This window comes from Ptiloglossa arizonensis, chromosome 11, assembly GCF_051014685.1.
Source record: "Ptiloglossa arizonensis isolate GNS036 chromosome 11, iyPtiAriz1_principal, whole genome shotgun sequence".
NCBI lineage: Eukaryota > Metazoa > Arthropoda > Insecta > Hymenoptera > Colletidae > Ptiloglossa > Ptiloglossa arizonensis.
Window position 1 is genome coordinate 4,257,388 of NC_135058.1, and position 22,113 is coordinate 4,279,500.

At 43.7% G+C, this 22,113-nt stretch overlaps 1 protein-coding gene across 5 annotated transcripts in view; it reads left to right on the forward strand.

Annotated features, from left to right (window-relative positions):
• The window catches only part of Unc-13 (unc-13), a 180,406-nt gene that overhangs the window by 20,575 nt on the left and 137,718 nt on the right, over positions 1–22,113 (forward strand). For all 5 annotated transcript variants that reach the window (XM_076323091.1, XM_076323095.1, XM_076323092.1 and 2 more), the window contains exon 2: positions 21,795–21,838. In XM_076323091.1, the coding sequence (XP_076179206.1) occupies positions 21,795–21,838 (44 nt within the window). The remainder of the gene's footprint in view (positions 1–21,794; positions 21,839–22,113) is intronic.

The following is a 22,113-nucleotide window of genomic DNA, read 5'->3' on the forward strand; positions in this document are numbered from 1 at the left end:
CTTGAACGTCGAGAATTCCGTCGTAGAATCGAGAAAATGTATTCCGTAGAGGGGTTCGTTCAACCTTTGAATGCGTATCCAGCGCTGGAATATTTTTTTTCTTTTTTTCGTTTGTGTGGGTGTTAGATACTGCGCGTCCGCGAGAAGAAGGCTAACGAGGGTTTGCATCAACACTCTAGAGTCTGCTGCTGCCCTGTGATCGTCGCTATTAGCCGAGGAGAGCGAGTTATTCCGTTTCTTTTGATACGCGTACATCTTGAAACACTATTCTCTTTTATTTCGCAACCGTTTCTACGTTACTGTTGTCAGCGATACTATGAAATAACAAGTACACCGACGAACTATTAGACATTTTTACTTTCCACGCTACAGTTCGAGAACGTTCTTTAAATATGAAACACAGGCTTAACGGTCAACGCGTCGATGGATCTCGAATGTGTGTTCTGTTAATTCTTCCTTACGTTGGATTTATCCACCGAGAGCGATACAGGTAGATCGATTATCGTGAAAGTCGATCGTGATTGCGCGTCTGGGAAACCATAGAGGATTCCACGTGTGGAAACGAGTCTTCACGGGTACAGTCTCGGGGATTCGACTCGGTTCCTGAGAAAAGAAACCGGAGACGATCTCTCTTGTTTAAAAAACTGGCCAATCGTGCGGTTTAACGCGGATTTGGGCACCGAATGTGCAACTAATCTTCCACGGTTTCGCGTTACAGCACGAAGGACGGTCTTTGGGTTAGTCGGTAGCCTACACTGGGACAAGATAAACGGAACTCACGTCGTCTTTAGTGACCAACAGTGACCTCCAGTGACCTCACGTGAACTCAGAATACCTCACGCGACTTTAACCATTAGCAACGATGGGTACTGTGGTAGGGGAGCTGGTAGACTCCAAAGTGGGGATAGAAACATTGTTTAGCCTTCTTCTCGCAGATAGACAGTACCAGAGACGTGTATCTCACCTACTATTGCATTTGTACCATCTACTTCTTTCGATTTGAATTTATAAAACGACGAGTAAAGTAACCATCGAACGAAACTACGCATCCAAGGGTCGAATGTTTCCGAGTAGCACGTTAGACGAAGATGTACCTTCGAAGCAGAAGGGTAGTGTCCGTGCTTAACGAGCGTAGAATACGCGAGGGTTGCTCGAGGACACGAGGGTCCAAGTGTTCGAAGACGCATCTCGGAACAATTCGCACAGCCTCGATCGAGAACTAGCGTTCTAGACGGGGCGTCATCTTTTCAATTCTAAATCCGTGGTGTCGCGTGGCGTACGCAGATTCGTCGCGAAGAAACGTTTCTCGCTGAGAAACCGTCCCCAGGGATCGACGAAACGAGGGACCTGTTTGTTCTGGGAACATTCGGAGCTGGGTCGTGCTCGTTAAAGACGTAACAGTGTCTTCTCTCGCGAGATGCTGGACAAATCTCGCACGGAAAAATCTCGATCTCTCGGGGAGAAGAGTTCGGGGAATCCCTCGACGTTGGGAACGAACAAACACCGGTTCACGAAACACGAGAAATATTCGTTCTAATCGCGGTATCTACGGGCGACGCGAGGCTTCACGTTCGGTGAAATCGAATATTTCGGGTTTCCAATGTTCGAGTTACGCTCGATGCTGTTTCGAAGCTCCCGAGTGTGCAAAATTATTCCAAGAGATTCATTTCAAAGTTACCTAATCCATAGACGTAGAAATAATCGTGGAATAATCTGTTATTATTGGCTGATAGTTTACACGAATTTTTGTATCGTATTATGCGACAGAGGATGAAATGTTCGCGTACGATTCTCGTTGCTACGTGTTACGGTTTCGGTATCGGTTCGCGTGTACAATCAGTCGCGGAAGTCTACGTACACCTATAAATTGCAATATTATGGACAATACGAGGATTTCGATAATACTGTAGGTATCGGATTGCTTGCGAGTTAACGTTAGAAATAGTTTGAAAATAGTATAAATATTTATTACGCTCGTTTATAAGGAAACGTCAACAAGTACAAATTACAAATGTCACAAAAATGCACGTTAAAGTATCACGGGTATATTAAAGTATAGAAAACTTGTTCCTATAGGTATTAATTATTTGTTGGTCCTCCCTTGCAAACGCACACGGTCTCGGCTTAGTTCGGCTTTCCATGCCGTATTAGACTTTTGCGACTGTATATCGAATATTTAATAAAATTATGTGCTTCGTTACATTTCGAGAAACCGAATCTTTTATGTCAATTTATTCGGATCATTTTTGGAAATATCTTTCTACTTGATACGCACACTTTATTGCAACTTATAAAGACATTCTATAATAATAACGATACCGCATTGAAGCGCTTCGTGAACTCTACCATAGCGAAAGGGTTAGGTGATAACCAATAGGCATATATTATTCAAAGTACACACGTCATCAGCCCCTTGATGTAGCTAGATATATGCCGATGTATCCGAATCGCTAATACACTCGGTAGCTTCGAACAGTATCCTATAGAGTGATCGTACATTACAAGTACAAACTTTACAGACCGATAGGCCTTTAAATAAACGCATGAACGAACCGAGATCCGAGGGTTCGATACTTCTTTTTTTCCTTTATTCGTTTTATTTCAAATCCTTCCACTTCGAGGTACGTTAACTGATTCAATTCACTCCCATAAAATAGAATTCACCATCTTCGATCTTTCTCGTCCCTTTGAATAAATTCCATCGGTCTGCAAAACTATACACGAATATATTCTCAAAAAACTATCACAGGGTATGTTAACGCAAACATTCAAGAGTATCATAGGTAAAAACATTTTTTATTCGTTTAATATTTCAAATTTCATTTTGGGTCGGCATATCGACCGATTGAATTTCTTCCTACGGAATAAAATTCAATGTCTCTGTGATCTTCCTCGTTCTTTCGAACGAGTACCACCGGTCTACGAATATTATCATCCTTATGACGAATACTTTGGAAAAATATCACAGGGCCACGACTGCGCAAACGCTGCTTTAACCGCACGCGCGTTCGATGCGACTCGAGAGTTTGTCTCTTCAACGAGAGATCAAAACCCCGTTCTTGAATACTCGCGTACCCTCTCGACCATCGTACGGTAAAAAGCTGGTGGTTCGTGAGCAGCTAGCCCGTTAGTCGAGCAACATCGTTTGTTCGTTTCCAGCGCGAAGGAATCATCCTCCCCTCGACGAACAACCGTTCGTTCGGACGTGTCTCGCGCTCGTACACGCGTACACGTACGCAAACACGCAAACAAACAAACAAACAAACAAACAAACAAACAAACAAACACGCTCTCGTTCACGCATACACAGATGGTATATCTCTAACACGTATTCTAACGATACTAATAGCCTACGCGGTAGTTTTGTGTCAATTAATAATAATAACGAAATCGTTTAGCCGTGTTTTCCGAGATTGGGACAGAGTATAAACACTGTAGGGTAAGAAGCTTCCGTGTGATAAATTTTGGGAAAAAAGAAAGAGAAACGCGTGTTGGCGAGTGTTCTCAAATCGGTGGACGCTGGTTCCTCCAGCGTTTTGCCACCGATGGACATCGGAGGGGGGTTAATCGCGCGATGGAGAGGAGTGAGAATAAAGGTCGACGCCGCTCGTCGCACGAGACGGCGTCGCGCCGCGACGCTAAGGTTGTGTGTCCAGTTGCTTTTTTGGGGAACGGAGTAGGTACGTAGGTGTTTATCGCGATCGTTAATCGCCACCCGCGCGAAAACGATCGACGAAAATTCGACGAAAATTCATCCGTGCGCGTCGACGCAAGTTAAACGTGGATCGTGAGACGTTGCTTCGTGTGTGACAATTCTGTGTTTCTCGAGCGACTGTAATATTATATATGTATATATTTCGTCGTAATTCCGGCCGAGCAAAGCTCCGCGGGAATCGACGAACGGTTTTATCGAATCGGAGTATTTTAACGAAAATTCCTAGTCAGACTTTGGATATCGGTAACTTTGCTCGTATTCGCGTGGAACGACTAGAGACAATTGACAAGGTGGCAATTATAATTGCACGATTGATAGGGTAACGTTGTTGAAGAAAGAAATTGGTTGATGGTTTGTTCGACGTCTCGTTTAACGATGAACGTCGTTGTTAACAGTGTACGTTGATCGCGCCGTTTCCGTTTGGGATTGAAGACGCGCCGAACGGAAATCGAAAGTACGAAAGACGAACGTGACCGGGGAATCAAATACGCGCCTAATGGGAAAACGGAAACGAAATTATTTTTCGAATATTTTTCGTAATTCTTCGCGGCTTTGTCGCGACAGAGGGGAAATTTTCATCCACTTCTCGTCATCGACTCGCAAAATGTCCACGGGATCTCGCGGGTCCGCGCGCGGTTTCTGGTTAAGTTCGCCGCCGCGAAAAAGAATTATTTAGCAATTTAAGCGGTAAACCGCTCGAGGGCCCGGCCACGAACGGAAGAACAATGAATAATTAGAGACGGCTTGTGACTTCGGGGGAAGAAACGAAATTCAGCGGTTTTTAGCCGGGATTTTTCAATTAAGGGTATAACAAATGCAACGCAGGCTCGAGCCTGCGAGTGACGGACAGAGGCGGATGAAAAGCTTAAACAAACGCGGGCCGAAGGAACGTTGCGAAAAACTTGGCAATTAAGAGTTCACGTGTTCGCTCGTTTCGCGGGAACAGTTGGATCCCGTTCCGTAAACGACGTTTTACAATTACAATTCTATCCGGCGGAGCAACCCGCTCGACTCGCGGTGTAATTAGTTAACGCGTTAACCGGGGAGCTCCGAAGCGTCATAAACGTCGCTCGAGCGAGCAACAAGAACAATCGGAGCACGGATTTATCGCGAAACTGACAAAGCTTCGGACCCCCGAGTCGAAAGGTTCGCGAGAGTTCTTCACGCGTAGATTTTTCGTAAATGAATTTTTCACGTAATTTTTTCACCGTCGGAACACCCTAATTTTTTCACGATTTCGTTCAACACCAAACATCTGCGTTTAATTACTGCTCGAGAGCACAGAACGCCCTATTTTCTCTCAATTTGGAGAATACCTGCACCAAATTACTATTCATTCAGCACAGAGTGCCCTAACGTTTTCCTAATTTTGTTCAACACTTGATGATATCTGCTTCTAACTATTATTTTGGAGCAGAGGAGTCCTGAATGTTTTTACTTAGTTTATTTAACGGAAAATATCCACATCTAAGTACTATTCGCTAATCATACAATCCCCTACTGTTTTTCTGATCTTATTTAACACTCGTTATCTCCGCTTAATTAGTATTTGAGAGCATAGAACGCCTTATTGTTTTTTTTTCTAATTTAGAGAATATCCGTGGCCAATTACTATTCATGGAACACCGTATTTTTTTTCCAATTTCGTTTAACGCGCATGTCCACGCCTAACTACTATTCATGGAGCACAGAACGCCCTATTTTTGTTTCTAATTTCATTTAACCCACAACATCTGCACCCAATTACTATTCGTTGGGCATACAACCACCTAGTTTTTCCTAATTTCATTTAACACACATCTGCTCTCAATTACTATTCATGGCTCTCAATTACTATACACAACTCCCCGTTTTTTCCCTAATTTTATTCGACACGCACAATATCTGCAAACTAATGCCAACGATGCAGGTAGATTTGCATCGAACGAATGAAACCGAATTTTTGATCGCACAGTTTCCTATTCTCGGAACCCTTTTTCGTTAAAAACTCCCCCCACCCCAGACAGGATTGCTGTATGCAATATTTCCGTGGCCGGTACCGTTTTTCATAGCTCGCGAGATTCCCGAAAAATGAAGGGCTCCTCGTAGTAATTAGCCGCAGATTGCACCAAGTCCAGATCCGTTGCACGGAAATTCGTAAAAAAAACATTTCACCCGGAAAAAGAAAAACCCGAAAGTTTCGTTTTTTTTTTTTTGCGACACTTGAAATTTCCGAAAAATTACGAACTCCTTCGAGCGATCAGCTTCGGATCGCATCGAGAAGAATCGTTTTCGAGATTTCGCTCTAAAACCTCGAATCGCTCGCTTCTGTTATTATTTATCGTGGCTCGTGTTACAGAGTTACGATCGCGGAAGCCTCGGGGTAGAAATTCGCGTATCTCGCGAAGTCTTCTTCGAGCATCGCGGCTCGGCTTAAATTTCACGCGCATTATAATTCACGGAACATTTCGCGCAACTGTTGCAACGTCGTGGATAAATATACCGGCCGTTTCGTTGCACCCACGCGCCGTTAACTCGATATTTAACGATAACACCCGTTATCGCGAACAATGTACACCGGAATCGCGTTTTCGAGCCGACGAACGTTTCCTTCGGCCGTTAATAATTTAATCGAACATCGCGTTACTGAACGTTGCACACCGCGGAACGTGCGCCCGGGGCGGTTCGTTATTTTATAATAATCTCAATCCGGCGAAACGCGGTTACGAAAATTGTGGACAAACGTTTCCACGGCGGCGACCTTTCCGCGGTCGCTTATTCGAAGTCGCTGTAATTCCGTTAATCCTCTTTAATATTCGCTCGCGGTCCGCGTCTATCTAAGGAGTGCATTTAACTTTGGGCATTTATCACTGGATTCGCCACGTGTCCCCGTGCAATCTGCGACGAGGAAAATTATCGCGCGTCGCGACCTACATCGCGCAGTCGGAAATATCAACCCTCTTAAGACCCGTTGCCTCACGGTACTCGAGAATTCGAGAATCGACCGGGTATCGCGCAGACGCGTCGGTAGATTTTTCGAAAAAAGAAAAACGAGAAAAAATACGCGCGAAAACGATCGAGACGATCGATGATGGAATTTTCAGGGAACTTGTCGATACCGAGAGCGCGTACCGAACGAAACTTGTAAGTTTGGGTACATAGGGACACAGATCGGTCGACATTATGAGTAAAAGATTGGTGAGCATTTTTCGTAACTTTTGTAGAAGAATAATTTAATGAAAGAATAATTTAATAGAAAAGTAACTTAATGCATGATTTTTTAATTTTTTTCACACCTTTTTACCACTTTTCAACTATATTTACCAATCGTTCGATCCTTTCTAAATCTGGACAGAAATTCATAATTTTCGTCGTAGAAATAACACAATCAACCGAACGAGTTATTTCGAAATAATACTTTATTTAAACTCGCAGCCGTAAATGGGTTTTTAACGCGAATGTACGAGAAATTATTCATGAGATTATTTTAGGACGAGTTTTTTTTTACTCCAGCGCGAAATACAATAACGATGAATAAAATACCGATGCGGTGAAAAATGATTTGCCCCTTCCAATGGAATAATTCATTGTTTCTGTAATCTTCTTTGCGGTACTTTGTACAGAAAATGTACCCAAACTTTAAATTACAGAGTTATTATCGTGGAAAGCTTGGAGAAGGAATTCGCCTATCTTGCGAAATCTTTCTCGAGTTTCGCGGCTCGGCTTAAATTTCACGCGCGTTATAATTCGCGGAATATTTCCGCAAATCAAAAGGCACAACGATACGAGGGAATTAGTTGTCCCATTCGTGCATTTTTTACCACGAAAATCTTTTCTACGATCGGAAATATAGATATCGGAGCTTTTCTATGTGTATATTTGTAACACTGTTCGAGATTTGTAGGAACAATTCGTGGAATTTGTCCGGGACGTATGCACGCGCGAGTTTTCAATTGTACGCGGGTGTATTTTCTATCGAGATCTATACGAGAGCTTCTTGTACAATTTGTCGTACGCTTTTCGATGATAACTTTTCTATGACGCGCTACGAAGCATTTTTGACGTCCAAGAACTATTTATTGTGACACTTTTTCAGCGAGAACCATGTTTACCGTGTGAACGTTTGCTAATGTATATACCACTTTACTACTAATTACCAATAATCGGTAACGACGTGTGATAATTTCTTCGTCGATGATTGCGCGAACGATGGAAAAATTGTCGAAAATCTGCTCGTACGATCGTTTCCTTTCAAAGCGTTTGAGAATCGTCGCGTCGATGAAACGATACGTCCAATCGTTCATCGAGCAATAAAAATTCCTCTCGTATACCCACGAGATAAGAATCGAGTCGCGACGAAGTCGACAACGTCTCTCACGATTACGCGTTTTTCTCGCGGGGCGAGCGGAGCGGGTGGCGTGACGTCGTCGTTTCGAGGAAATCGCTAACACGGCGCAAGTTTCGGAGGTACACGTTTACACCGACTGCTAACAGCCCCAAGATTTTCAGCGACTCTTTTCTAAACGAGAAACTTCTTTCTAGCTTGTAACGCTAACAAACATTCATCGAATTCTAAAACTGTCCGCTAGCGGATGGCATTAAGCTTTATAGGTGTAAGATTCAATAGCGAATTATAGGTGGACACGAAGGAGCGGAACAACACGAAATTCCGGTCTGTGTGCAATATTTCGTAAAATCCGTAAAACGAAAGAAAAGAATCCATCGGCTTTGAACCTCTCGCTCGAAAGCCAGAGGTGTGAGGGGAGGGTGATCGAAACAAAAAAAGTAGAATAAAAATCGTTGAAAATTCGTCAACGGTACACGAAAAACTGATTAACCGACGTTGTAGCGGCGTGCGATCGTAAACGACCAGGGTGTATCGAACTCCGTTATTACCGTGGACGTGAAACGAGCAACGCGTCGTTAACCACGACGTACACGAAAATCGTGTAAACCGTGGGTAGAAACGCCGCCATTGTCGAACGAGTTCGACCATTCTCTCCCGTGTCGGTTCGTGTACAACCATTCCACGCGATTCACAGAAATATTGTATACGACCGAAACTCGAGCGGCGTTCGGCGTCGTTGAACTCGAAGGAACGACGCGACGCACACCGTCGCGCGGATAACGAGCGTTCGTAGCTGAACGCGTTAGGTATGTGCGCCGCGCTATCTTGTTAGCCGCGTAAAACAGCTTATCGGCATCGAGTGGTAAATTCAACAAGCGGTTAAGCCGCGTTTTAATCGGTCCGCGCGTTAGCCCCGATCAGCGCGGACCGAAACCCTCGCGAGTATAAACCGCAGCGAGTTTGCGGGGAAACGGGCGAAAACCAGCCCACCACGTCGATCTATCCATTGGCACTGGCCAAAGCACGATTAAACGCGCGCAACGCCGCTAAAAATTACGCGCATACCGCTCGACATATCATCGTGCACGTAGCAGGGAACCTACACCGCGTACGTACCGTCACAGGTGACACGCGTTCACGTTGTCTGTCGGTCACCTGCGCTCCACGCGTTCACCTCGAACCTCCTCTTTCGGTATCTACGGGTATCCCCCGTTCTCTACCTCGTTGATCTCTACTTTCACTTTTACCGCAACAATTGTCTTCCTTTCCGCGTCTCCTCTGTTTCGCGTACACTTTTTACTTCTCTCTGTTCGATCCTTCGTGTTTTCGTCTCGGTGGTGTTTCTTTCGATTCGAGTCTCGACACGATGAGAAGTCATGTTTTTTGTTTATATTGAATTAACAGTGGACGGATCAAAAATCATGTTTCTTGATCCAATCGATTGGAGAACCATGTTTTCTCGATTCCATCTTTTGCTTCTTTCGTTTCTCGTTGACATTTATCTTCGTTTTTACACCTTTTTAGAATTTTTATTTCCCTTTCTTCGATTCGACCAGTATTCTCCTCTATCGATCAAGTTCTTTTCATTCGATCAAGAGTCGACACGATCCACACTCGTGTTTTTCCTTTTTTTTTTATCGAATCGAAAGTCAATTAAGAGTCAACATATTCTTTCTCTTTTTTTGTTTTTCGTTGATAATTGCCCCCGTTTTTCCCCTTCTTGGATTCTTCGTAACCTTTTCATTTCTGTTCGATTCGTCACGTTTCGCTGTTTTTTTTTGGTGTTTCATTCCCGTCTCTTGATTCATTTCGTGACTCCATTTTGCGATTGTCTTTGTCTCGATTCTTTTTACGAATCGATCCTTCGTTACTATCCCATTTTCCACTTTAACGCGTCTACTGTCATGTATACATGCATGAAATTAAATTTTCGATTACCGCGGCCCCATTCTTTGAGGCGTGCTATTTAAGGACGCTTAATGGAGAAATCCAATGGGTGTTCGAAAGTGTGGTTTACACCGAAACTTTTGATTAAATTGGTCGAGCGAAAGGTATTGGATTAGAAATGTAAGCAATGGGAAAATTTCAAGCAGGATCTAGAACAAATTTGATAAGATCAGTTATAAATAACTCGGAATCGTCCTTTAAATAGTACAAATGTCCTCGATCCTCGTGTATCGTACCATTTCGTCGCTCCATTTTTAATATCTTCGTGTACCTCTCTAGCATCTTCATCTACCTCTCTAGTTCTACCTCTGTCACGCTGACTATCTATCGTCGGATCGAAGAAAACTTCGACGTAATAATAGAGTAGGTTTTACCAACAAAAATACCTATCTCGTTTCCTGAAAGTCCCCACCCTAGATTAGAAACACGCTATTACTTCCCCTGTAATTGCACGAAAAGTCTAAATTTGATCGATATACTATAAATTACAAATTCAAATTGTTTTCAACCTTGTGTTCCTGTATCTTCGATACAGACCGTTTTCGGAAGAAAGTAACTGTATTGTAATTTAATAGCAAAAATGAATCAATCGTGTATATAACAGTTTATCGCACACGTGAATGTAATTTCAAATAATCGTAGTCAAAGTTCCAAGACCAAAATTTCTTTCGTATTCTTTTACTTTATTCTCGTATACATTCAACGATTAACCAACAATTCGTAACAAGAATTGTTTGATCGGACTGCGGTGCTTTCGATCCCATCGCGAATCATCGAACAACGAGGAAAGAATTCTTTCTGTTCGAAAAAAAAAAAAAGAAAAAAAAAAAAAACGATCCAAGTTCTCTCGAATCTACTCGTTCTTCGATCCGACCGTATTTAAATTAGCGCGCCAAACACAGATGTATCGATTACTCGCATGCATATCGTTCGCGGGTTTTCCGAGCGTTCGCAATTTTCGCAGTTCTCCCTTGAACAAAATGCAAATTCACGGAGGTCGCCCGCTTTACAATGAAAGGGCAGTTCTTCCATCGACGTTTCCACGATGCATTATTGCCACACCGCCGCGCGCAACAGCTCGCCTTAATCATGGTATTACGATCGCCCCGTGTAAACGAAGCGTCGATTTTCCAACGGTCGTTCGTAAATTATTTCGAGTACTATCCACGAAAATGCGTTCCGAACACCATTCGTAAAAACTTTGCGTTCGAAAGGAACAATCGCGACGAATCGCGGAACCGATTAACGAATATCGAGCTCTTAACGAGTATCGACGAAATTTCAATATACGTTTCTTTAAAAAATTTAAAATCCTCCCGGTGAGCGACAAACAATCGTTCGAATTTGTGCATCGAATCACGTAACTGCCCTTTGTTGGAAAGAAGGCTTCATCCACGATATAACGACGTAATACGATCATCGAAAATATTAAACATATCGACAGGTACAAATGTGTAAATCTCTCTGTAAAATACACAGATTTCACGACCAATTGGAGAATATCCACTATCGTATCAAAATATTATTCGCAGTTCTAGTGAAAAAGAAAACGGATCGCGGTCGGGCATTTCGGCTCTGCCCGTATTGAAATTCCTCACCGATAAAAGCTCGAAACAGTCGCGCGCGGAGCCAGCCGAAACTGAAACGCGACGAGATTGACACGTTTTCGGTTGCAATTTCTCTCTCGGCGATTTCGAAACTGGCGACAAAGGGTAAAATTTCCCCAAAAACTGGGAAAGGAGATAGAAAAGCATTGTTTCGAACGGTGCAAAAGCCTTTGAACATCGTACACTTTCGAGTTATCGTTGGAAAAGAGGAACAATTTTCTTTTTTTTTTAACCATGCCGCGCCATAACGGGAATACAAATAGTATAAAATATAAATAGAGAGAACGAAAGAAAATGAAATACAAAAATCAGCTACCGTTGCTTTGCGGCCTAACCCTCTACCATTGTTATCGCGCGAGGATAAAAATTCTTTCGTTATCGCGCGAGAATAAAAATTCTTTCGTTATCGCGCGAGAATAAAAATTCTTTCGTTATCGGGCGAGAATAAAAGTCTATCTTTCGTTAACGCAAGAGAATATAAAATTCTTTTGTCAGTGCGAACGACGAGAAATCCTCTCGTTCTTGCTCGCTAAAGAGCGCGAATTTGTGAAAATGTTGTCGAGAGACGTGAAAGTTTTCTCTGGAGCACTTTACGCTTCCAAGCTGTGGAAAAAGAAATTTTTGTTCCTCGCGCGGTCGATCGCGAGACGAAAAAATACATATTTCTCGATTTCGAATCGAGTATTGCGCGATTTGTATACTTTACCAACGGGTAATTGCACCCTCGGACGATTGCACCCCACCGACAGGGGTAACCGAGTTTTTCTTCCCTGTCGATTGTCGTTTCGTGGTACAAAAGGGCAGAAATATGGGTCAAATTCCAGAATGCTGCTCGGTGCACAAGGGCCGCGGTGCATTGAAACCAGACCCACTCGGTTCACCGTTTCCACGACAGACGTTTTCTTCATTGATAAATTACCAGCCGCGATCCCTCGTTTTTTCAAACCGGGAGCCGGGTCGGGGCCCGCGGAATTGGCCGCCACGTTGTCTTCGGGCACGGGGCTAAGTAATTCCGTCTTTAGAGTCGCGTTCGTTCAATTTTTCCACGGCAAAGGCGTTTCGTTCCCTTTGTCGTAGAAAGGAGGTTGACGGCGACGACTTATCAGGGAACCGAGGAAAAGGGCAACGTGCCAGAATGCTTGGAAACCGTTGTGCACCGCGTACCGAGGGGAGAAGCTCGCGCGAAACTGACTTTCATGCCGCGTTACACCACGCACGCGTACTTTGCATACGTAAACAACCCACGAGAACGTATCCTCGGGAGTTTTTCTTTCCCCTACCGTTTCTTCCGCGTTGTCCGCGTCACGCGCGATTAACCATCGTCGCGAAACTCGTACCTCCCGTGGTTAGACGAAACAAAAAGTTTCGAGCCGGTTACATCCGTCTTCTCTCGAGAAAATACCGTATTTTCTCGCTAATTGGTCGGGAATCGGGTCGACCGTTCGTCGTAAAGGGTAATTACCAACTTTTATCGAGTCTTCTCACTTTGGATTCCGAACGAACGAAAATAGGAATCGTTATTGAAAATTGAAATTTTCATACCGTTGTTCGTATCTTCCCGAGAGTGTTATTAGCGGATTCGTCGGGTCTTCCCCGTTAAAACGAGCCCAAACACGACCTACTTCGTAATACTTTTAATTACGCGATATTCATGGTAGATGTAAAAAAAATTCCAATTACGTATAATTAAAAGTTGTCCGAATGGGGTCGTGTTTGGGCTCGTTTTCATCGGGAGAACCTCGCCGATTCGTTGGTACCGTTCGAAAGAGGATACAATGAAAAATTGTTTAATTTTTATTTTTATCAACGGGACCGGATCCCACGCGCGCGTCGCGTAACTCTCGCTCGCGAACAGCTCAGCGGCGAGGATCTGGGAATATCGTATTCGTTCGTTGGAGAACGGAACGGTTAATTTCGCGACGTGTTTCGATGATCAAATGATAAGGAAGGACCGTGACGGACGAACGAGAACGCGTACACGGAGTCCAGGGAGACTGGATAACCGGCTCGATTAGAATTTCCTCTTCGTGCACTCGCGAAATGAAAATTTAATTACTCCGCGAGTCCAATTGAATTCGCCCCGAGGAAAATGTGTATGAAATTAACAACGCGATTTAACGTCGCGGATGAACTCGACGGTTCTGTTTCGGCTCGCGCGGAGAGTTTCATCCGCTTGCTTCGTAGCGGGTATGCGCGTTCAAATTGCATTAACGCGCGCCGCGTGTTTCCCGTGTTTATGGTTTTGAATGATATTCAAAGCGCTGTCTTGTTTCGCGGAGTTGACGGGGAAATTATTAACGTGGCTTATTCGAAAGTGCACGAAGCATTGTCGGAAAAGTTTCAGACGCGTTCCGCACCGTACCGGAAACCAACGTAACCTCGCATTCAGGCTCGGGATTCGGGTTACACAGGGTGGCGAAATATTACAAATACTGAGAATTCTTGTAGTTGAGAGCTTTGTACAACATATACAAAGCACCCGACAACGTTTCAGATGCACGAGATACCCGGTGGCGTTGGAATGTTTCCGAATTCGAAAATTACCTTTATAACCACGCTTCGAACGAGGGAAGCTAAAGTGTACACGGTGTTCTGAAATTACAAGTACAAAGATGGTCGGTTCACAGATCTTGTGAAAAGGAATGAAGTATGCGAATGAAATATCCCACGAAGGATCGTATACAAATGGAACGTGTGTTTCGAAATGTAACACTAAAATCTGTTCTTGAAAAGTATTTTCTCACGAGAAACATCTTCCGTGATACCAAACGGTTACTGTTTAGACATTATTCAAACATTTCGTTCGATTTCACAAGAGCTAATAATCAATTCACTCTTTCACTTATAATTTTAAAACGACCTATCTGGCATCACATTTATACAAATAAAAAAAGATTCTTCTTCACTGCACTTCGGTCTCATATCGAAGTCCATTTCGTCTTAGCTTCTCTCAGCCAAAGCGGAAGTGAAAGCCAATAATTCAATTCGGAAACATTTCACGACCTGTACATTGAAACACTGACTTCTATAAACAAACGAGAAAACGATGGGATCAGGAGAACGTATATCATTAAAATAATATAACGAGAAATCTATGACCGTGAAGGCCCACGTACGTGGCACTAATTTAAAACAACTGCGAAAACAACGAACGCTCGGCGCCCTTTCACGAAAAGTGTTCAAGATGTTCGAAGGCGCAAGATGACGCCCGATCATTCTCGATGTATCAATCTCTATTCACACATATCATCTCGTTGACGATTCGCTCTAGAGAAGAAAGCGAATCGAACGACGAAACCTCGTCTCAAACCGCGATTACTTTTCCCCGATAACACCATCGATCCATCGTCCAGCAAAGATCATCGGATCCCAGTTACGAATCCTCGATCGCGAAAACGTTGGAGCGCAGACGAAACGACGACGTATCCCGAAAGCTTTATCACAAACGTCACCTCGTCGAGACACCGCGACCTCGATATTAAACGTGAAATTTCCTTAGCGAGGCACGGAAGCGAAACCGAGAAGCGAGTGGTGAGTCCACTGCCAAGATGGCGGTCCATACGAATCCGTACTTCAAAGCGAGTGTACCGTCGGAACGTGCGGATTCAGGACGATTTCGAGCTTCGTTCACGGGTTCGAGGGACGCGTTCCTCGTTCCGTTTACGAAAATATCGCCGAACGATGATATTAATAATTAGTCAATATCTATGTTCCTTGTATCGTGCGTGCGTCGTCGAACGTCGAGGAGTAAGAGTCGCCATGTCTCGACGAGCGGCCATCTTTTATCGCACAGTTTCATATCGTCGGTGTCGTTTTCCATTTTTAAGCGTTCATATCATCGAGAGTGTGTGCGTGTGAGAATGAGAGAGAGAGAGAGAGAGAGAGAGAGAGAGAGAGAGAGAGAGAAATTGGACAAGAGAAACAGATCGCTGTACCGCGCAGATATCGAAGATCGATAGACGTGATCGAAATGCGCGGATTTCATAAGGCTTCTCGATCGTAGCGTAAATATAGCGGTGCTGATCGAAACAGCGGTTAGAGTCTAAGCAGAATTTAAAGGAAGTACGTTGTTAAGGCCTAATAATAGATAACGGACAACTTGTTAGCGGTGTATAATAAGTACACGGTATTTTCGTTGTTAAGTAAACGCTTGTCAGAATTATACTCGCGAAGCGATGCTATTCCACTTAGATATGTAAACGTACGGTAACTAATCAGTTGTACTTAACTAGCCTCCGAGTGCGTCTCCGTGCATCGAGGGTCGAGAACGTGGAGTACTCAACGACAAACCTTCCTTGTTCCTTCGGACGATTTAAATTTCACATCTCACAGCTCCCGCTCGTGGCTGTTTCGATTTTCCGCGAGAGAAAGATTGATAAAATTGTTTACCTTCATCGTGCATCGACACTTTCTTCTTTCCTTCGTCGAGATCTATCATTTCGTCGATAACACCATCGACGTTTTTACGCGTACTTATACACACATCCTGTACTATATAAACAGAGAAAGATATCTATATAACACATGTTCGTTAAAGAAACGAGTTCTACGATTCGAGACACGACTCATTCAAAACGCATCTTTCCACTTTTGATACCCACCTTGTAAGTGCATTATCGTCACAAGATTATCGAAGGTACAGTCGAATAACATTTGAACGACCAGCGAGTAACAAATGCACTTGTGTTTCCACTTTTGATACTCTTCTTGTATGTGTATCATCGTCAGAACACTATTAAACTTATAGTCGGATCAAAATTAACCGACCATCGATCGTGCATGCCTGTTTCCACTTTTGATACGCTCCTTGTACGTGCATCATCGTCAGAACATTTTTAAAGACACAGTCGGACAAAAATTGACCGACGACGAATCAAAAATACCTGTTTCCGCTTTTAACACTCTCTTCGTAAATGCAACATCAGCAACAGCATCCTACTGACGCTACAGTCGGATAAATATTGATCGACGAATGAAAAAGATTATTCGAGACTACTGGTTGGCAAACAAGTTGTTCTATCTCTCTAATAGAGCATAAACGGGAATTTGTGGTATAATTCATAATTGTAACAATAACTTGGAGCGATCAATCGAGTTTCATCCGACTGTAGGTAAGCAGCTGGCACTCAGAAGTGTCAAACAATGTCAACACTAAGAACACACACTGTGACAGTCTCGAAGAAACTGTTGCGTCGATATTTCACGACTCGCACAATGTAACATTTATTTTATTTATATTATACAGTTACGATCGGTAAACGAACGCAAATATTACGAGAATTTTTGTGCAGCTGTTTCGGTAGTATAACGAAAAATTAGTACGTTCTAGTAGCCAATTAGCAGTAGAGTTGTTAATACATTTTTTAAAATTTTCCTCGCGAAAGAGGGAACTTTTGTCAAACGTCGTTTTTATTCTTTGTTGCGTTCGTTATTGTTGACGTTAATTGAAATAGACAGTGCCGGGTAACGAAGTCTTTGCGAGTCGTGTCACCTTACGGGATAAACCGTATTATCCGCTTCTTTTTACGCGACGTTTATCTTTACAACGAAACATGAACTTTTTTACACAATTTTCGCGCAGATGCGACACAATTTGTTTATAACGTGACGTATTTAATTACCTGACATTCCGTGAAAACCTTCAGTTGACGCGATTAAAATGTCACCTACGAAATTAATTCGCGTTCCGCGACTCGTGGCAAAAATGCAAAAATATCAAATAAATTTCTGTTCTGTTTCGGTCTGGCAAGAACCTAACGGCAATGATTGTGTTGAATTCAAAACGTTCAATTAAAACGAATGCAAAGGACCAATAGTTCATCGAGATGTCTCGCAGTATGTAAAAACAATTAATTTGTTCTCGCGGAGCGAAACGTGTTTATACCGAACGCATAATACGCAGAACATTTTCTAAATACACTCTAGCAAGACGAAAAATATTTTTGGTCGATAATTAACATCTCGTTTTATTTCTACGAACAGTTATTAATATACAAAAAGAAAACGTAACCGGTTTTCGTACACGTAGTTTCGTACACGAATTGTTGAGAAGAAAATAAGAAAAATCTATAAGAGATATAAGAAATAAAAGAACTTACGAAGTGTATTTGCACAAATTGGCAACATATTTACAACGCGTGTCCCGGAGATCGAATCGATCCAATTTTAAATTCCTTTTGATATTATTCGTGTAATTAACCTGTTCAACGAATAATCGAGGAAAAAGGTAGAAGCACAAATATACAATTTCAATTATCGTCGAAGTATCCTTCGTGTTCACACCTCGTAACATCCGGTAACTCTACGATCCACGCGTCAAATTTCATTTATTCCCGACTCGAGTTCGTTTTTATCCTTCCGGGTACATTTCCTAAAAAGAAAATCGCATCGCGAAAAAAAAAAGCAGAAACGAGAAACAGCACAACTCCCGAAGAACGATCGAAAATTTTTGCTAACGCTTCCCTATTTTTGCTACACGAATTTACAACCGCAACGACTGCCCCGACCTTTACGCTCCAGCGAGAAATTAGCCTCCCTTAACGACCAAAATGACTCTCGTCGAAGGGGAACATTAAACTCCGCGTAGCTCGCGTCTAACCCTCGCTTTCGAGACGCCCTCGAAGGCGCCCACTTCGTGACTAAACGCGAACAAACAACCAAGAGAACAAACGAACGGGAAAAAAGAAAGAGAACGAAAGAGAGAGTGTATGTGTGCGAGAGAGAGAGAGAGAGAGAGAAAACGCATCGATACAAAAAAAGAAAAAAAAAAAAACTCGTCACGCTCCACAGTGTTGTCTAAGCTTCTCGGGGCGAAAGGGAAACCCCCTTGTCCGCAAGATGGTTCGCGCGAACGAGCAAGAAATTAGGGCGGCGAACGATAACGGTGTACGAGGGGGGAGTTAGCGACAGCGCGCGGAGAAGAATAGGAGAAATCGACGACGGCGAATAAAAGGGACGAAGATACCTGCGGCTCTAACTCTAAATACTTATACTTGTTACGCTATCGATAAGTTTATATTGTATCTCTATCGTGACAGAATTTACGAGTATTGTACGTGATATTATATTTATACGGGCTGTTACACACTATCTCCAATCTTCCATTTTCTCCGTGCGACAACCGGGCGAACGAGAGAGAGAACGAGAGGTAGGCGCAGGCGAGTTGCAAACGCGAAGAAACGAGACGTCGAGTTGGGGGCGCGGGGAACGAGAGGAGGAGGGCCCAGCTGAAACGACACGGCTCGTACGATACTGGTCTCGGCCAGGGTCCGTTTCCGGGACTTCTGGGTGAACCTTAATGTTCTCCCCCCTCCCGTACACGAGACGAGGAACGCCACTCGTTCCGGATCGAACTTCTCCAGCGGAAACCGTCACCGTTGCCACGTTAAGAGAAACAAGACACGACCGATCTCGATTGAATATCTCTCTCGACCACCAGAGTATATCTCTCGCCTCGAAGACCCAAGATTATCCCGAGCACGTTAAACGGGAAGCTGCAACCACCGTGTCCCCCGATACCGTGTCCGAAACTTTCTATCGACACACGACGATGAAAAACTTTTTCCTCGGTTGGAATTAACGGATGACGAGACCGATGCACACGTCGGGAGAGGAGATTAACCGGCAACTGGTCTCGAGTGTAGTCCACGCGGATCTGGATGTCTAGGAAGAGCAGATGGTACTTCGTCTCGAAGACGACACGAAGAGCTATCCGGGGCTGTTTAATAGAAATGTTCTTCCGCGGCTGTAATGTTTCTCGATGCTGCGTTTCGATTTTTCTATCGACGACCAAGCCGGAATACCTTTCCCCGAAATGTTAGAGAAGTGTAGAACGAATGCAATCGGAGGAGGAAGAGATCGACAAGGAGACGTTCGTCTCGAGTAAATTTAACGCTATGGACGTCCAGAAGGGAATGAACGAACCAACAGGTCATTCTTTGTTCGAGAGGCTACCTAGAGCGTTAAATAGGAATATTCTTCCGCAGCTGTAACGTTTCTTGAAGCTGCATTTCAATGTTTCTGTTAATAATTTGGTTAGAGTACCTCTTTCTGAGAAAAGTTAGCAAATTGCGGAACAACTGAAAATGTCGGGGAAAGGGATTAACTAGCAACTGATTCGTCTCGAGTACGTTTAATGGTCTGGGTGTCCGAGCAGAAGTTGATGGAGACTAACCGAGTCCATTAAATAGAAATGTTCTTCCGCTTAATATTTCAGAACCTTCCTCTTTTGAGAGAAAAGTTAGGGGACAAAAACTAGACGTACACCAGTTTCGAAGACGATACAAGGTTACTCCGTTCCATTAAACAGAAACAGTCTTACCTAGCTGCACAGTCTTTCCTAACGCTGCGCTGGAATATTTCTATTTATGGTCTCATTTGGAGAACCTTCATCCGAGAAAAGTTGGAAGATAAAGTCAAGGGAAATGGTTCTATTAAATAGAAAGAATCTTTCCCAGTTAGTCTTTCTTGACGCTGGGCTGGAATATTTCTATTTATGGCTTCATTGGGGGAACCTTTCTCCAAGAAATGTTATACGAAGATAAAAGCAGACGTAGACATCTGGAGAAAGTCTAAGCAGTCGCTGGTTTATCTCGAGTACCCCTGACGCTCTGGATGTTCATACGAGAGTGGATCGCCAAAGAGATCATCCCTTGTCTCGGAGGTAATACAAGGCTATCCGAATCCGTCAAATAGGAATATTCTTCCTCAGCTATAGTCTTTTCTAGCGTTAGAATACTTCTGTTTATGGACTCGTTGGGGAACTTTTCTCCGAAAAAAGTTCGAAGATAGATACCAGGAAAAAGACTAAATCACTTGCCGGTTGGTCTCGAGTACACTTAACTCTCTAGATGTCTAGACAGGGATAGATCATTCTTTGCCTCAAAGACGATACAAAGTTATCCGTGTCCATAAAATAGAAGTATTCTTCCTCAGCTATAGTCTTTCCTAACGCTACGTTAGAATATTCCTATCGATGATTTCGTTGAAAGATCTCTCTTCGAAAAAAATTAGAAGATATAAAGAAAAGAAAAGGCTGAATCACTTGCTGATCAGTCTCGAGTGCACTTGCTCTAGATGTCCAGACGGGAGTAGATCATCCCCTATCTCAAAAACGACACAAGGCTAATTAACAGGTTCATTAAATATTCCTCGGTTATGGTATTTCTCAAACCTTCGAATATTTCCATTTATAGCCATTGGGAATCTTTCACCGAGAAAAGATAAAACCAACGTAAAAGATCAGCCAGTTGCCAGGTTCCTCTCGAATATACCCAACGCTCCGATCCAGAGGAAAGTGGATCACCAAAGAGATCACCAAGAAGGTTATCAGAGTCCATTGAACAAAGCGTGTCTCCCGAAGCATCCGAAACATTCGTTCGACGACCAGGTTGGATATACCGCGCTCACAGGACCTGGCTCCCGCAAAAAGAAGATATAAGAGACCAGACACCGTTCGCTGGTTCATCTCGAGTATCTTTGACGCGTCTCTGGATGTCAGGGAGCTGGACGTACCGCTGTTAGCCGGGAGAAAAACGAGTCCAACGCGGACAATGGCGGAAGAAACGGACAAGGTGACAACGTTAGGAAGAAAACGGTCGGTTCGAGGGAAGGAGGTCTCGATTCGAGTCAACAGCTGCGGAACGGTGTTCGAGGAAGCAACGAGCGAGAAGGGAAAGAAAAAGAAAGAGAAATGGCGGCTGAGAACAACGGGAATTTCTTCGTTTTACGGTGGTCCCCGGAGGTGGTAACCTGGTGGCTACTTCCTCTCGAGTCACCTCTCCCCCACCCCCACCCCCACCCCCCCTCGATCCGTACTCGATTCTCCGTTTCATCCGGAGCTTTTCTTACCCTTAAGTCGACGAAAAAAGAGACTGATTTGTGTACGGGGCAAAGCATTGTGCGTGCGCGGCCACGGAATTGAAACGGAATAATACCCGCGAACGTGGAAAATCGATCGCGTGGATCGATCAACGCGTAACGAATCGATCTCGAACACGATCTCGTCGACACGATCGTACACGCGACGGTGGTTATTCAATTCGCTTCCGTTTCCGTGGCCGCGCGTTTCCAAAGACTGTATACAATATTTTTTCGTACGCCTGCGCCGTCGTTCGCGCGAACGCGCGTTCTCCGTTTGGTTTTTCCTCGAACTGTTACTAGGCTTGTTTTTTAATAAACTTGTTTTTTTGTTTGTTAGAACGGCAGCGGACCTGGAGGCGAATCCGGCGGACGTGGTAACGGGTGAGTACCGGCGATCGTCGCTCGACGATCCGCGCGATAACGCGATCGTCGGGCTTCTTTTTCCCCCGAGAGGGAACGGGTTTTTTTCTTTTTTCTTTTTTTTTTTCATTTTCGGAACCTGCGGTCCGTGGTTTCACCGGCTGAATATTTTGTACGCGAACCAACGCTACCCGTCGAACAACAAATTGATACTTTGGCGATTGGTTCGAACGAATGTTTGCGCGGACCGAATTATCGATGAAATTCCACGGCGATGGGGAATTTTGAAAATATGT